Source organism: Myodes glareolus, chromosome 19 (assembly GCF_982192425.1).
Source record: "Myodes glareolus chromosome 19, mMyoGla1.1, whole genome shotgun sequence".
In the NCBI taxonomy this organism is placed as follows: Eukaryota; Metazoa; Chordata; class Mammalia; order Rodentia; family Cricetidae; genus Myodes; species Myodes glareolus.
Window position 1 is genome coordinate 28,403,756 of NC_142044.1, and position 17,524 is coordinate 28,421,279.

The 17,524-nt window shown below is 37.4% G+C and overlaps 1 protein-coding gene across 3 annotated transcripts in view; it reads left to right on the top strand.

Moving 5' to 3' along the window:
- Positions 1-17,524, top strand: part of Efr3a (EFR3 homolog A) — a 93,489-nt gene that overhangs the window by 17,431 nt on the left and 58,534 nt on the right. Inside the window, exons 1-4 of one of the 3 annotated variants that reach the window (XM_048457431.3) lie at positions 8,530-8,635; positions 12,320-12,396; positions 16,017-16,144; positions 17,331-17,481. In XM_048457431.3, the coding sequence (XP_048313388.3) occupies positions 8,545-8,635; positions 12,320-12,396; positions 16,017-16,144; positions 17,331-17,481 (447 nt within the window). In that variant the 5' untranslated portion in view covers positions 8,530-8,544. Of the gene's footprint in view, positions 1-8,529; positions 8,636-12,319; positions 12,468-16,016; positions 16,145-17,330; positions 17,482-17,524 lie in introns of those variants that run through there. The other 2 variants (XM_048457432.3, XM_048457434.3) reach the window with 2 other exon arrangements.

Genomic DNA, 17,524 nt, shown 5'->3' on the forward strand with positions numbered 1-17,524 from the left:
GTAGTGATGTTTCCTGCATCTAGTTAGTGTTTGAGACTTGATAGGTGTCACTAAATGCTTTGCAGCATGCAGATGGCTGAGTGGCTAAAGTGCTTCCTGTACAAGTGTGAAGACCTGTGTTCAGTCTTCATATCCCACATAAAGCCTCGAGTAGTGTCTGGCATCTGTAATCCTGCTCTGGGAATACAAAAAAAGGCAGATCCTAAGGGCTCACTGGGTAGCCACTGTAACTAAAGGGTAAGAGCCAAGTTCATTGAGAGATTCTGTCACAAAATATTAAGGAGAAGAGCAATAAAAGACAGAAGACTGCTACCTGCATGTACATGCTAGTTTAACATACATACACAATACTGAATTGCGTCTTTTCCTCCTCAGAATTATTTCTGAGGCACATTTGAGTTTTAGAGGGTGCCCGCCCTGCCCTTTCTCTGAGCTTAGAACAAATAGGATTATATACATAAAACTATAAATACTAAAGTCAGTCTGGTACTGATGAAAAATAATGACTCTCTTACTAGTAAAGGTGTACGGTGATCCCATTGTGGCACCTTCGTTAGTCATCAGGCTTTCTACTAACTTCTCTCCAAACCCTGCCTTTTAGAACCATACCCAAGAATTTTCCAAGGAAGGCACACTGACTGAGACTTTCATAACCCCACAGTGACCGTGTACAGAGAGTCTTCCGAACTTAGGCTCATCACAGACAAGCAGGGAGAGCAAATTGCTGAGTATGCTTCTGAAAGATCCTTTGAGGGTTCATTTATTAACAGGTAAATATTAAACCTTTATAATGTCTGGGCCATTAGGTACTGAGTAGCTACTGAAGGTTCTTTTAGGCAGGCCTACTTTTAGGCAGTCCTTTAGACTTACCAGAAAACAGATTATCTCATAAACTATAGCAGAATCTTCTCTAGCAGACAGAAACAGGAAGTAAAAGGGTTTCTTAATACTGTAACCCTTCTCCCAGCATTACATGAAAGTGAACTCAAGGACTGTGGTGAACCTAAAACAGTATTTGAAAGTACAGAGAAGCAAGCCAGAACAATCTTAGAAAAGGGGAAATTTTCAAAAGTTTGTTTGTGTTTAAGAATAAAGTACAAAAGATTTCATAGTTCTGTTTATTTGTACTACTGAGCTTGAGACTTTAGACTGTTTAGGACCTCACCTGATTTATTTCCAGTGAGAATCTGTCAGATGTCAGATACTCATGTCCATCAAGTTGCTCAGAAAGTCTATTTGAAGGTAGGTGAGGTGGCTGCATCTGAAAGCAAAGCGGATGTTCTAGAGATCTCAGCCACCAGGTCTTAAGGTGTTGTTGCTGGTGACAGAGTTTTACCCTGTGAATTTCTTCTGTCAAATATTTTTTTGATGCTTGCATTTGTTGTTTCTGCCACTCCTGTGTTACAGTTTGTTAATGTGGTTATTAAAATATAGAAGATTTGATTAGTACAACTGTACTAAAAGTTTATACAATTCATAAGGACAGCTGAAATAAAAGTCAATAAAAATTATCATATGCTGAATTCTTTACATTGTGATTCCAAGGGCCAAGTGGGTCTCTATAGCAGGTACCTTTCAATTTGAATGTACATGATACTCATTGTGCAGTTGAGGCTATTGTCCTGTTGTCCCAGGAATTGATACACTTGTTCACTTTTGAAGGTATTCCAGGAGGTTCTTCAGAAGACCAATAGGCTGTTTTAAGAGAAGCCTCTTGGTATTGTGGAAGCAGTGGTCGGGATTATCCTGGGGTGACTTGTACCAGAAGAGAAGAAATACTCTTGAGTAGCAAAAGTAATGGCAGTTGTACCATGGAGATGTGCTGATCTTGAATGTGGTAGAATGATCCACATAGTTAGGAATACGTAGTTCTACCAGGGAACTGAGGATGAATTCAAATCCAGCCATTTGTGTGTGGGTGAGTTTTTTTTCCCCCTATCTTTTGTATATAGCAAAGGAACTACTGTTTTCTGTAAAACTAGCTTTACAAAGTCCAGATATGTTATTAGGATCTGGATGTGAAGAACCACTTGTATGGGTTATTTGTGCTTTGTGTTTGCCTTCTGTAGAACCTTGAACATTAGATATTTCATGTTAATTACAAAATTCTTGTAATGAGCCTCTGACAGAGCTTACTGTACTCTTTGATATACTATGGTTGTAGTTATTTGTATACTGGAAAAACTAGAAAAACTAAAGGTACATGCTTACAGGTCTCTTGTTTGTTTCCTGGGTTTCTTTTTGTTTCCTGTCTTCCTCAGTCCTGGCTGGATTATTGCTCCTTTTTCTCACTGTATCTCATACCTGAAAATTTGACTACTTTATCATTGCCTTTAGGGATATCTCAGTATTTAAAAACAATGAGTTGGATAATCTGAGGTCATTGTTTGCCTAAGATAGCCAAAGTCTGTGCCACTGGTACCATCATATAGTTATCAGTAACACTCTCTGCCCCTATACTAAATTACTATACTAAATTACTTTCAGACCTTGAAATCCTCAGTTTTGAACTTATGGGGCATCTTTGTCATTGACCTTGTAGCATCATTGTTGATAGTTATTTTGAATTTAATGTGAACATTTTAAATGTGAGCATTTTGAAGTCCTTCAATGTGAGGTATGCTCTGGTAAAAATTAACATTTTTATTTTGTATGAGATTTTTGCATTTCTCTATGTAAGGTTGTTAATGTTGAAAGTTCAGATTGTGTCCATGAAGTTATTACTCTTGTATAATGTGTTTAAAATGGTGCAAATTTCTGGGTTACTAGCTTATGTCCAGGTACCCACATACAAACCACTTCTAAAATCTCTGAAGTGGGTGGGCTTGAAGTGATAGCTCCATGGTAACGTATCCACTATGCAAGAGTGAGAACCTGAGTTCAGTGCCTATCGCCCATTTTAAAAAGCTATTTGTAACAGTATGGCTTCGCAGTCCCAGTACTGGGGAGGAAAACTCCCAAGTTCTGAGTGCTTCATGAATGCTCGTTGAGTGAGAATGTTTGTCATTTGTAGGAATATGTAACTTGGAGTAGTTTTGATTTGCATTTCCCTGATAGCTAAGGAAGTTGAACATGTCCTTAAGTAGCTTTTGGCCATTTGAAATTCTTCTGTTGAGAATTCTCTGTTTAGTTCAGTACTCCTTTTTTAAATTGGGTTATTTAGAATTTTAATGTCTAATTTCATGAGTTCTTTATATATTTTGGAGATAAGTCCTTTGTCTGATGTGGGGTTGGTGAAAAATCTTTTCCCATTCAGTAGGCTGCCTTTTTGTCTTATTGACTGTGTCCTTTGCTTTACAGAAGCTTCTCAGTTTCAGGAGGTTCCATTTGTTCATTGTTGCTCTTATTGTCTGTGCTACTGGGGTTATATGTAGGAAGTGGTCTCCTGTGCCCATGCATTGCAGTCTACTTCCCACTTTCTCTTCTATCAAGTTCAGTGTGGTCGGATTTATATTGAGGTCTTTAATCCATTTGAACTTGAGTTTTGTGCATGGCAATAGATATAGATCTATTTTCATTCTTCTATATGTTGACATCCAGTTATGCCAGCACTATTTGTTGAAGATGCTTTCTTTTTTCCAGTGTATAATTTTAGCTTCTTTGTCAAAAATCAGGTGTTCATAGGTGTGTGGATTAATATCTGGGTCTTCAATTTTATTCCATTGGTCATCGTCTCTGTTTTTATGCCAATACCAAGCTGTTTTAATTACTGTAGCTCTGTAATAGAGCTTGATGTCAGGGATGGTAATGCCTCTGGAAGTTCCTTTATTGTATAGGATTGTTTTGGCTGTCCTGTTTTTTTTTTTGTTTTTCCATATGAAGTTGGTTATTGTTCTTTCAAGGTCTGTGAAGAATTGTGTTGGGAATTTGAAGGGGATTTCATTGAATCTATATATTGCTTTTGGTAGTATTGCACCTGTCAGAATGGCTAAGATAAAAAACACTAATGATAGCTTATGCTGGAGAGAATGTGGAATAAGGGGAACACTCATCCATTGCTCGTGGGAATGCAAACTTGTGCAACCACATTGGAAATCAGTTTGGCAGTTCTTAGAAAACTGGGAATCAACCTAACTCAGGATCCAGCAGTATCACTCTTGGGCATATACCCAAGAGATGCTCAATCATACTACAAAAGCATTTGTTCAACTATGTTCATAGCAGCATTATTTGTAATAGCCAGAACCTGGAAACAACCTATGCCTCAGCTGAAGAATGGATAAAGAAAGTGTGGTACATCTACACATTAGAGTACTACTCAGTTGTAGAAAAAAATGGCATCTTGAATTTTTCATGCAAATGGATGGAATCAGAAAACAATATCCTGAGTGAGGTAACCCAGACCCCAAAAATGAATACGGTATGTACTCACTCATAAGTGGATACTAGACGTAAACAAAGGACATTGAGCCTATAGTTCATGATCCTAGAGAAGCAAAGGAATAAGGTGAAGCCAAAGAAAAACATATATAGACCCACCTGGAAATTGGAAATAGACAAGATCGCCTGACAAAATTTGGGAGCATGGGGGCCGAAGGTAAAAGGAAGGGTAATTTCCTCCCTCCTCTTTTTCTTATTTTGCTAATCGATATTTCTTAGAAACTGAAATTGGTGCTTTCGTATTTACTATTTCATTTTCTCAGTTCCAACATAAATTTTCTGTAGCCTTTGCCTTTCACCTGTCTTTCTTTTAAATCGTGGTTCATAACCATTCTTAGATAATTACTGAACTACCTCCTTTCTTTAGTTGGATTAGAGAGAATAGCCACTGTTACTTAACTGTTGTAGGCAATTACATTTTAGTACTTCTAAGAGTGTTGATAACATTGTAATATCACATTAGCATTGTGCACACACACATGCATGTATCATACCATAGTGCTTAGTTCTGTGTAATCTTACCTCTTTTTTATACCTATTTTCGTTTTAAAAAACTTTGTTATAATGAACTTCCAGATTTAAAAAAAAAACAACACAGTGAAATTAATCACCCCGTTACCTCTTGACATAAATGATATATTTTCTTTGCCATGACTGCCACCCAGCATATTTGAAGATGGTCCATGATATTCAGGGTCCAGGGATATGTGCTCAGAATTAGTGAGCCACAGTCTCTGCACTGGGTGCTGCAGAGATTAGTGACTTTTCTGTCCTGGCCACAGCTCTGGTTTCTGTATCATTCACTGGATCCCTGCATATTTGTTTCTAGACAAAGCTAGAATCACATAAAATGAGAAAGAAGTTCTGTCTTCTTCTGATTTTAATATATCCACTAATTTTTCCCAAATGGTGATTTCTGAGAGTTCAAATAAAATATGTTGTGTTATTCTTTAGAAGTCAGGATTATTCAGTGTTTTATTGCTCTTGACATTGGGTAACCCTCCTTAGGATTATTTTTAAAATGTCAAGTACGTATACTATACAACATAATTGAATGTATATGTAAATCCACAGGGTTTATGTTATTTCCTTTAAACAAAGATTTTTCTAGTACCCAATATTTTTGTTTGTTTTACTAAGATTACAACAATATAGGGGAAGATTGTTGGATATCGATAAATAGCAGACTAACTAAAAAAGAAAAGCTAACTTAAAAAAAAATGCCTGGTGTCTGTCTCAGAATAGTTTGAGAAAGCAAGCATGCAGGAGTTATATCTGTGCTACCCTGTCGTAGAGCAAAGCATTGCAGTGCCCTGGAGGACGTCTTCTAAACAGAGTTGGTGCTTTAGTTCATTCATTGCACTAGTGTTCTTTCCACCTATAAGATTTATGTGTCTGGGAATAAAATCCTAGTGGTGAAATTGAGACCTAAAGGAGAGGTGGTGCATAATTACATGTGGAAAGACCTGTAATAAAATACTCCTCTAATGGATTAACATCCTTTTAAAAGGAACACACTCCTGAAGGTAAGACTGTTTCTTCCCTCTCCTTTGACCTTCATCTTGTCACCAGATTCTTTCCATATTTCCTTCAGGATGTTCCTTTCAAGGCCATGACTCTGTAGAACAGCCTTTTGTTTTTTCTGGGACTACACTTGCATGCATGCTTCTTCTATGTCTGTGCAGTTGTGCTTCACTGCCTCAGTAATCCTTGTAGCTCGCTCCTGCTTGTTCTTCACTGAGCCCTTGGTTGAAGTGCAGGGTCCTCAGTTGGCTTCACTTGAGCCACAAGTGTTTTCTTTCTGCTCTTACTTTCTGTGGCATTCATGACTACGTGGCTCTTTTGACACTGGATGGCTTTTGTCCTCAAATGTTCTTGTCTCAGTTTAAAACTTAAGTTTTAATGACTGCATCAAGTGGGTGGCTACCTTTCTAGTTTTCACAGCTCTTATTTTAATGTCTTACATATGGGGCATGTGTTTTTGAGTGCAGTCATAGAACTAGAGAGCAAGAGGTGTACTGCAAAAGGACATTGGTAATACTTGGTGGGGAGAAACTTACTTTATCAATGCATTTAAAAGTTAGTTAACTTTTTGTCCTTGTTCATTTAGTGAATAGCATTTTTGTCAATGTCTACTCTATGCCAGAATATTCAACATGAGTTTGAGGGATTGATGTTCTCCTGGTAAAGACAGACATACATACAAGTAAGTGCAATGGTATAGGTGTCATGATGAGAATAGAGCACAATGGACAGATCAGTGACCATGACCCTTACCGTTGAAAAGTATGAGTTGGGCTGGCAAGAAGGCTCAGTGAGTAAAGTACTTGATGTCCTGATTCCTTTTTTTGTTTTTTAATCATTTTTATTTTAAATTCTGGGTATGTGTTCGTGTGGGACTGTGTATACATAAGTGCGAGTGTCCAAGGAGGCCAGAGACATTGGATCCCATGGATCATCAGAAGTTAGAGACAGTTGTGAGCCTAATGTGGGTGCAAGGAATGAAACTCAGGCCTTCTGGAAGAACAGAATAAATTCTTAACCTCTAAGCCACCTCACCAGTCCTGATGTCCTAAGTTTGATCCTAAGAATCAATGAGAAAAAAGCAAAAAAACAGATGTGGTATGCAGAGACAGGAAGATAGTAGGGGTTTATAGGAGTTTGCTGGTCAGCTGTTCTGGCCACCTTGGTGGCATCCAGACCAGTGAAAGACCTGGTCGCAAAAGAAATAAAAATAAGATGTAGAGGTAGACAGCTCCAGAGTAACAACTGGTGCTGTCCTCTGGCCTCCACATGCATGGACATATAGGTGGACCTACATATACATACCCCCATAGATGCACATGAACACATACCACGACAGCCTTTAAATGTTTCAATGAATTCCTCATATATTACATAAGAATTGAAAACACCTGATAGATAAAGGTTTCGATACTGTTTAACAACATAACAGCAAAAACAAAAATGTTTTAATTTTATCCTGCTGGAAATTGTTACCATGAGAAGTAGTTAGTAGTTTTCCTTTTCACTCCCTTAGTCTCAGATTATCCCCAATTTGTCCACACACTCACAGACTGTGCTGCCCAGCCCTGTTTTGTTTTGTGTTTGTTATTGCTGTTGTGTTTTATTTGTTTGTTTATGGTGTGTGTGCATGTGTGTGTGTGTGTGTGTGTGTGTTCCCCTAAGTGGATATGTGGGAGTGTGAATATGTTCATAGAGGACAGAGGAGGACATCTAGTGCCCTCTCTATCATTTTGTTCCTCTTCTTCTGAGGCAGGGTCTCTCCCTGATCTCATGCTGTCTAGGGTGGCTAGAAGATAGATTCTTCTGTAGGAGCTGGGCTTACAGTCAAGTGCAGGATACCCAGTTTTTTTATGTAGGCGTTCTTATTTTAAACAGCAAGCAATGTTAACTGCTGAACCATCTCTGCAGCATTCTGTTTCTGTTTTGAATCATAATCTCCCGTTTCCATGGTTCTTGAGTTTCATTTCCTGTTTGTATAGCTATTCGTCTTGAGCCTTCTAAACATATACTAATGAAAATTATGACTTTTAAAAATTATTCTTTTTATTTTTGAGATGTTATATTTTCCCCCCTTTCCTCCCTCCAAAGCCTTCAATATGCCTCTCCTTGCTCTTATTTCTTTATGTGCCAAATTGAATTTATCAAGGAATTAATATTTTTTAGACTTCCATTTACATGACATTTTTGTTTTGTTTTGTTGTTGGTTGTTTATATGCATATTCTCTTTGCTTTTACAGTTAGTGCCCTGGAAAAGTTCAAATAGGATTTTACTAGATCTTCGTTGAGTTTGTTGGAAGGAATTAGAAGCTAGGATCAGTAAGAGGAAGGACATTTAAGGAAAAAAAAATACAAGTAGGATCATTTTTTTTTACTTAAACTCTGGAAATACATAGTTTTAGTAAAGTAGCAATGCAAATCTTTTACGATCTTATTTAAGGCTAATTGGTTTTAGCAGAATTTGATAGGGATATTATCAAGTTCTGGATAGTTTTGTATTTAATGTCAGCAAGAACTTAGAGAAGCCCCAGCACTCTGCTCTCAATTAATTAATTAGCAGTAAAGTGAACCAGATACTTCCTCAGCAGCAGGCCACAGGATCACAAAGCAGGAAGATGAACTAGAAAACAGTCTTGCAACATGAAGGACTATGTTCAGGTGCCTACAGCCGAGCTGGAGAAACCTTATGAATTTACTTCACCAGGGGAGTCATCCACATGTCTTTACCTGAGTAGGTCGAGTGATTTTTGTCTTACATGTTCTTGCCATGTTTATAAATACAGTATTCTCTTATTTAGAACAATTGCTTCTATAATTTTTATTGGCACACTTTTTTTTGACTATACATTGCCTTTTATATAATGGAGTAAGTTGAAGTTTTTGAGCTAATTTTCTATGTCGTGTGTGTGTGTGTGTTCTCATCTATATAAATATTTAGAGAGTGCTTGCTTGTTTGGAGCTTCTCTGCGGATGTCTCAATGATTATTCATTCCCTAAAGTGGCAGTGCATTCTCCACCTGTGAGGTATACAGATCACTGCAGTAAGATCTATAGACAGCTGACACATTTTATTTTCAAATCGGTACTTGAATTAGTGTGGCAGTTTCTGTTTGAAGCCATCAGGTCTAGGCTGGGATTCCAGTGCCCTCCTCTCTTGAGAGCTTTGCATTTTGAGGCAAGTCAGCTGCTGTGAGCCTTGGTAGAGGAGTGAGTGATCATGCTGTAAGGTCCCGTGGACAGTGCTGTCCAGGTCGTTTTCGGAACATAACAGTCACCCTCTTTGTTCCTGCTCATTATTCAAAGTTGTCAACCCTATATGCCATGTGCTGACGATTAATTTACAGCAAAGGCATCACACTGTTAACCATTGTTGTTCAAAAGACTCTCCATTTCCTCCTGCTTACCTTTATTGTGAAACTACTTTCTCTTTATCACTAATAATAGTGACCATTTTCTTAAATGCTTCCTTACTGAGAGGTTGATATACAGTTTAATTAAATAATCAACTAATGTAAGTTATAGTTATGATCAAGTCATCTGTATACAAGGAAAGCGCGTAGGTGTAGTTAGATAAGTCACTGTGTGACTCCATGGTTTTGTCTTTTGCACTTTTCCCTTTTTCTCATTTGCAGTCATAGTAGTCTAGGCTTCCCAAAAGCGAGGATCAGAATTATTATTTGCAGCCCAAATTCAAATTTACTTCTCAGGTTCTCTCAGCACCAGTGTATACTGTTTGAAAGTGCCCCTGTAAGCAAAGTTAGCTTGCTGAGAATCTCACAGGTAATACCACCGTAAGTAGAATACTTAAGGCACTAAAACCTGTGTGCAGTTCCATTGTCAGTCCTTTGCCATGACAAGTTGAGTTCATTGTGCCTGATTTCCATTAACTCTGGTAAAGTGTGTGCCTCAGTCTTCTCACCAGATTGTTGGCTTCATCATCATCGTAGCCCCTCAGCGTCTGCGCTGACATGGCACACATTAGATTTTACTTTATTAGAAAAGAATTTTTGCTTTGTCCTAATTTTGCTGTCTGTACCCTCTCTTTCCAGTACTCAGATGATTTTATTGTTTTGGGGTTCAAGTATTATTCAAATATTTTTGATGTTAATCTAAAATTTAGCTTGTAGTATTTGGAATTTCTTTTATTAGAAAAACCTTTTGAACAGTGAATAACATTTGCTATTATCAAATATACCAAGTAGTATGTATTGCTGAGCTGTTTTTATGACAGTTTATAAATCCTCAAAAGATATACTTCTTACATTTTTTGTATCTGTGGTGTAGGGAAGAGCCCAGAGTTTTAATTTTAGATGGTGGATTCATCCAGCCATTACTGTTGACCAAGTTACTGGTTTCTTTTGCTACAGAATTTTTAACTTTAATTTTTTTATGTTTTTATTTTAAATATATCTATGTGTTTGCCTGCATGTGTGTCTGAGCCTTATGTGCATGCCCAGTACCCATGGAGACCAGAAGAGGATGTTGTGTCCCTAGGACTGGAGTTACATATGGTTTTGAGCCACCAGATGGGTGCTGGGAAAATACATGGGTCCTCTAGAAGAATAGCCAATGGCCTTAGCTCTAAATCATCTCTCTAGCCCCACCCTTACAGATTCTTGCCTTTATGAAGTAGTGATGATAATCAAGTCTTGTTTGCTAGAAATGCTGAGTGATGTATACACAGTGCTTTCTGATTGTGAAGGATAAGAGACAGTCATCTTCAGATGATCAACAGCTCTAGACTGTTTCATCATTGCTTTGATGGTCTCACTTAATTACAGACCTGAACTCAAGCTTTATACTGATTTTTTTGACCTGTGCTGAACACCAAGTTGACACTTGGTAAATAGCACATATCTAATAAAGAATTTGAGATAAGCTGGGCAGTGGTGGTGCATGCCTTTAATCCCAGTACTTGGGAGGCAGAGGCAGGCAGATCTCTGTGAATTTGAGGCCAGCCTGGTTTACAGAATGAGTTTCAAGGACAGACTCCAACAAAAAAAAAAAAAAAGAAAAAAAAGAATTTGAGATCTTCAGAAAATTGCCTCTTGATAAAATTGCAAAGGTTCTGCTTACTAAGTAACTTTTCTTCTATTTCAAGTGTTCTCCTGTGTCTTGCCATGGTTTCTAAACCTAAGTAAATGCACAGTGACATAGACTTCCCACCTCAGCTCATAAATCAGGGGAATTCTTTTATCTCAGCGCCACTATTCTTAGGAAGTTATTGATATTCAGGGTAAGAAAACTAATTGATCCATCCAATTCACAGTTCTTTCCAAGTAGCTGAAGTGGCCTTACTCAGGACATGTATCTATTCATAGAAGAATTGGAGTCAAGTCTCCTAGGTCATTTAGGCCTTTTTATTAGTCTTGTTTCTATGAAAGGTTTATAAGACAGACGTATTGTTTATTTGTTGCAGATTCTCCAATCTTTGTTTCTTTTGCTTTGTAGTTTTAAAGTTCATCTATTTTTGACATATTTTCACTGTCTAGAATAAGTCCATTTAAAAATTAAACTATTTTAGAGTATGCTAAGTTTGTGAAGTATAAAGAATAGTTAGTAACAGGGAGGATATAGGTTTGAAGGATATTATAAAGCATTAGGGCATTTTTATATATTTAATCAATTATCAATGAATTCTTGAAAGCATCAGTGTAATGATATTGCTAAAAAATGAGCTATAAATACCATCCCTGTGTTGGAGCCACAGAACAAGACTGGGAAACCTGCTAGGAAGTCGTGGGAAAAGGTACAGGTAGGTGTGACTTCTTAACTAGGTGACAGAAGTAGAAAGTACAGAAACAAAGACATTGTTGAGGTAGAGGCCACAGTCATTCAACAGATACCTCAGTGCCTACTGTGTCTTGTTCCAGTTGCTTTGGATTTATCATTGAGTAAAAGAATAATTTCTGCCTTCATCTGAGCTTGTATCCTGGTGGGGGGGCTAATGATAACCAATAAGCACACTGGGGAAGTTATTTAGTATGTTAGGTGGTAAGTTCTTTTAGCAAAAGGAAGTAGAAGAGAGTAAGGGTTGTTCTAGGCAGAGGAAACAGGAGAGGCTCCTCACTTGCTGGAATAGCAGGGTTACTGTTATGACTGTAGTAAAGTGCAGATGAGACACAAAGGTAGAGAATGAAGGTAAAGGCAGATAGGACCCATGAATTTACTTAACAGAATAAATTTGATGCGTGTGCAGGGCAGTTGCTTATTGTTCATGCAGTCTTAGCCAACTGCTGTTTTTTGAAGAAGAGGGAGAAAAGTTGAATTCCTTATTTTTTAATTTGCATGCCTTTTCACTTCCTGGCAATTTAAACTCATCTTTAAATAGAAAGTGAGTATTTGGAAACATGAATTACTGGGTCATTTTACAATATTAATCTTTATATTCTTTTATTTTTTTAAAAAAAAACAGGAGTGTGTTGCTGCTGCTCTGCTTTGCGTCCTCGCTACAAACGCCTGGTGGACAACATATTCCCTGAAGATCCAAAAGTAATTTGATCTCCATCTACTACTGATCCTTCTCTTTGCTGACCCATTCTGCCCCTGCTGACCTCCCTAAGGTTTCCCTCATTTCATTTCTCTTTCATCCCCACGTCTCATGTGAACTATTATACTTTTCTTAGTTTTCACGTGACTCTTACTCCTCTTTTCCAGATGTTAGCTACAAAGCTGAAATGGTAGATACATAGTGTCCTTTTTCATTTAGATAGTTTAATAACACTTACCAAACATTTAGGATCGTGTGCCATATAGTGTGTACTTAGGATGCAACTGTGAACAGAAGAATGGTTTCTGCATTCAATAAGCATATAGATAGAATACCAGCAATTTTAATATACTGAGGAAAATGTGATAAATGAAGTGCTGGATGTAGCTTGAATAGATCAGAACAATGGCCATTTTGGGATTAGGAGAAGAAGGCAAAGGAAATGAAGTCTAACCTAGATCCAAAGAGCAATTAGGAATAGGCTTTTTCTTCTCTGTCTCTGTATCTGTCTCTGTATCTGTCTCTCTCTCTGTCTGTCTCTCTCTCTCTCTCTCTCTCTCTCTCTCTCTCTCTCTCTCTGAAAGAGAATTGGGATATTGAGAGATCTATAGAGACAAACTGCCTTTTTCCTAAGTAGTGTTGACACAAGCTAGAGTCATCTAGAAAGAGGGAACCTCAATTAAGAGAATGCCTCCACCAGATTGGCTGGGCAAGCTTATTGAACATTTTTTTTTAATTGATGAAAGATGTGGGAGGCCCAGCTCACAGCTGGCATTGCCACCTAGGCTGGTGGTCCTGGATGGCATAAGACACGCTGGACAAATCACAAGAAGCAAGCCAGTATAAGCAGTACTCCTTCATGACCTCTGTGCCAGTCCTGCCTCTAGGATCCTTCCTGCTTTGAGTTGTATCCCAAAAACAGAAGCCCTGATTAGGGCACTAGATACGGTGCTATATGTTTATATACTCACAATATTTGTGTGGCTAAGGCCAGAGGAATGTCGGTTTGAGGCCAGCCTGGGCTACATAATGAAACGCTGCCTCAAAAAGCCAAAATAACCCCCACAACTTGATTTTTTCATTTAATAGATTAATTGAAACATGTAGAAGAGGCTGATAACTTTCAGAGAGATCGGGTTTGCTGGACAATGATTACCTTTTCTAAGACTCCTTAGGTCTCTGATAAATGGACATAAAATGTTATGCAAATTGAGTTCTAGAAAATTGCTTAATTTTCTGTAACGAACTAACTTTTGATTATGTTAACATTAATTTAAAGTTTCTATGTCCTACATCTGATTAAAATCTACTTTACTGATCATTTGTATATTGGAAGCTATCCATAAATACTATTGGCCATCAGTTGTCATCTGTGAGTTATTTGAAAAAAAAAAAAAACCAAACCTGTAACATGGTAATTGTTTTTAAGGAGTCTGATTGACTCATATTAGACATATAAAATATTAAGTCATGGTAAATAAGTTAGTGAATAAAGTACAGGTAGTAATAGTGTTGCCTCTAATTCAAGAAAGTATCGTGTTATGTTGGCATTCTCTGGAGGCAGTAAGTTCTGTAAACATTGAAAGATGCCCTCATCTAGAAAAATGGAGATTAGTGTCTTCCTTGTAAGTAAAAAGACAGGAAAAATGCATGAAAACTTAGATGTGTTCAAGGTAAAGACAAACTGATCAACTGTCCAAATGAAGGTTCTTATTGCCTAGCTATAGGGTATAGTGGATAGTTAAGTTGTTGGCCACAAATAGACTGGATATTCAGATTATTGTATTCCCAAGAAATGTGGGATACATAATTATTAAAGCCCAGGTAGAGCTCAGAGTAAGGGAGAACGTGAAAACAGGCCAAGGTATTTATGTCATGCTCTTACTGTTATTACGTACTGAGTTCTGAATACTTGCAATGGGGCAGACAACAGATAAAATGAGAAATGGTTACAAAAAGGATATTTTGTCCTTGCTATTTGTTTAAATAGCCATCCTCTGTAAAAATAGATTTTAAAATCAGTTTCTGTGAACCTTACATGCATATAGTAAACAGTACTGACTTGTCATGTTTGTTATTTCATTGAGCACAAGCATCTTGTAATGCATTCAGAATGATTCAGAGAATAGGTACTTAGGTGCAGAAGTGTATGTGTCCCAGTCCTCGCCTTTAAGGAGTTGAATGAGACAAATAAATGGTTTCCTATAATTAGCATGTGACATTTCATGGAAGCCATAGTAGTACCTGTCTCAATTCTCATGAACTTTGTTTCACTGAGCAAATGCAGTTCTTTGCTGAGCATGGCTTCTGTGATGTTTGTCATAGTGCCTGGCATGTAGTTGGCACTCACTCAGTATTTGTTTTATGAATGAGATGACAGTATGCTAAAGTCCAACAGTGAAGATAAGCACCTTGAGCTAAAAGATGTCCCTCACAATAGAAACATCCCACCCCATCTCCAGAGAGTTTGTGGAGGGCATGTTGGAGAAAGTGTGAAGGGTGTTTTAAATAAAGCTGAGAGCTAGAAGAAAGGACCTCTACTACTAGGCGATAAGCCGAGTGGAAGAAGTCATGATCAGCAGAATTGCAATCTGATTGCAGAGTAGCAGGTTTTAGCAAAATAAAGTACAAAATATGCTTGTGTGTCTTCACTGAAGAGGCAGCAGAGGCTGTCAGGTAGCCCGAAAAGAGAACATAGCAAAATTATTATTTGTAGATTCATCATCTAACGTATCTTCCCATCTCCCTTCTCACCCCATCCAATAGATGTAAGCACAGTTACTTAGACTATACCTGGCAAGAAATTGAGGGTGATAGTTGACTCACTTACATTAAGATAAGAAGGATCATTGAACTGGGTATGGTGGTGCCCACCTTTAGTCCCAGTATTTGAAGGCAGAGACAGCCAGATTTCAGTGAGTTCAAGGTGTGCCTGGTCTCGGTGGTGCATAACACAACACTCAGGGCTATGTAGAGACCCTGTCTGGAAAAACAAGCAAGAGAGCCATTGGAATCATCTTTAGAAGATAAAGACTTATTAACACACATTAGGGATGTGTTGTTGATACTAATTAAACGCAATTCTGAATATGTTTTAGTTGATTAAAACGGATTTTTATGATACTAGCAAATTCTGAATAGTTTAGAAAGCTATTTGTGGGGGTTTACTAGGCAAGCTTTGGGTTCAGTCCTCAGCTCTGGAGCTGAGGAGAAAGCTATATGTATGTTCACTGTTGTAGATATAAAGTACAAACTACATATAACATTCAGTGCATTTAAAGTAAAGCAAGTTTTGTTTGAAAAATTTTTAGTAAAACATACTTTATCATCTTACATACTGCCAGCTACTTTTCTATAAATGAAAGTTCTAGAGGCAGTAATTGTTTTTGAAGGTCCTTTAAGCGTTTTGCCTTAGTGGGATATTTCTTTAGTTTTTAAAATGCCCTGATCACATAGATTTTAATATTAGCACCAAAGAGTTTGTACCCAGAAAGTTTCAGTAGAAATGAGGACTAATTTACAGTCCTCCAAATGAGATGTAAATCAGGCAACACTTTGAATAAGCAGATGAATAAATCAATAAGAAAATTATAGATTGTGCATTTCTTGTTATTGTTTTCAGGATGGCCTTGTTAAAGCTGATATGGAGAAACTGACATTTTATGCAGTGTCTGCACCAGAGAAGCTTGATCGAATAGGTGCCTATCTGGCAGAAAGGCTGAGCAGGGATGTTGTCAGGCATCGTTCTGGGTAAGAACACTAAGTACTGCTAATAATCTCTTATCTTTGGAAATTATTTCTAGGTGAAGTTGTCTTGTCAATTTTTGTGCCAGGTAGTCAGGCAAAGCAATATACAGAGGATAAAACCTTACAACAATATGCAAAGAAAAGTATGAGACCCTACAGTTGCTGCAGCTTCTTTATCCTGTGATCATGTTTTATGCAGGGACTTGTTTTATGAACCATTGCTGCTAGCTATAGCATTTATCACTTTTATTAATTTCTAGTGGAAAATAGTTTTAAAGTGTGATACTGTGTTTAAAAATCTGTGTCTAAATTTAAAACAAACCAAGATCCTGTTATCAGGTGGTTTTGACACAGCTTCGGCCTTTCCTTTTAGAGGAGTGAAAGTGAGTTGTGTCAGGCTGAGGTCGTGGAGTCCAGAACTTGGAAGCATTCTGATTTGGGACTGTCCTGTCTGTTCTTGTGCTGTTGATAAAAGAGTCCCATCTTAACCATTCTCTACTTAGAAAAGTTAGAGTTTTGCAGTTTGTATTGAAAATACTTCCTATTGTTACATTTTATCACTCTGGTTTTTTTTTTTTTTCTAGAGTGCTCTATTCTCCAAGTGACACATTAGCTTGTTGTGCCTCTGCTTTGTCACTTCTTAGGACGTGTCAGTGGTTTTGTACAGGTAGTTTGATAGTTGATCATTAAAAGTTAGCTAAAATGGAATCTAAATTTTATTATATAAAATCTTTTAAACTTGTTGATTTATAAAGTGAATTTTATTGAGATATTCCCTTATATTGCTTTGTTGTTGCTGGTACTATTTTATCTATGAATATAATTTATAAATATTCTATATACAAATATAAGTAAAATATGATGGAGATAGATAAATTGTTGTAGTAAATATTTAGAATATATACAAATAAATATGATTAAAAGCATGGAAAGTGTTCATGGTATACAAGGCAGATTACACAAAGGTAGTGTCATGGTAGCTTGATGTTTTCAGGAGGAAGAAGAATAGTGCAGTCTAGCTTTGGTGTCCTTCTCCTTTAGGACTTGTATATTTAAAACTAGGTTTTACTTAGTTTACTTCGCCTTTCTGTGTTCTGTGCATCTAATTAAGCCTAATTGTTCTGGTGAAAAGGACTTAGAGGATTTAAGAGTGCTGGACATTTTTGACATTGTTTTTTCTTGAATTTAGGTATGTTCTAATTGCTATGGAAGCATTGGACCAGCTTCTTATGGCCTGCCATTCTCAGAGCATCAAGCCTTTTGTAGAAAGCTTCCTTCATATGGTAGCAAAGCTCCTGGAATCGGGGGAACCAAAGCTTCAAGTTCTTGGAACAAATTCTGTAAGCTAAGCTATTGTTTTCTTACTAAGCTTAATCAGTGCAT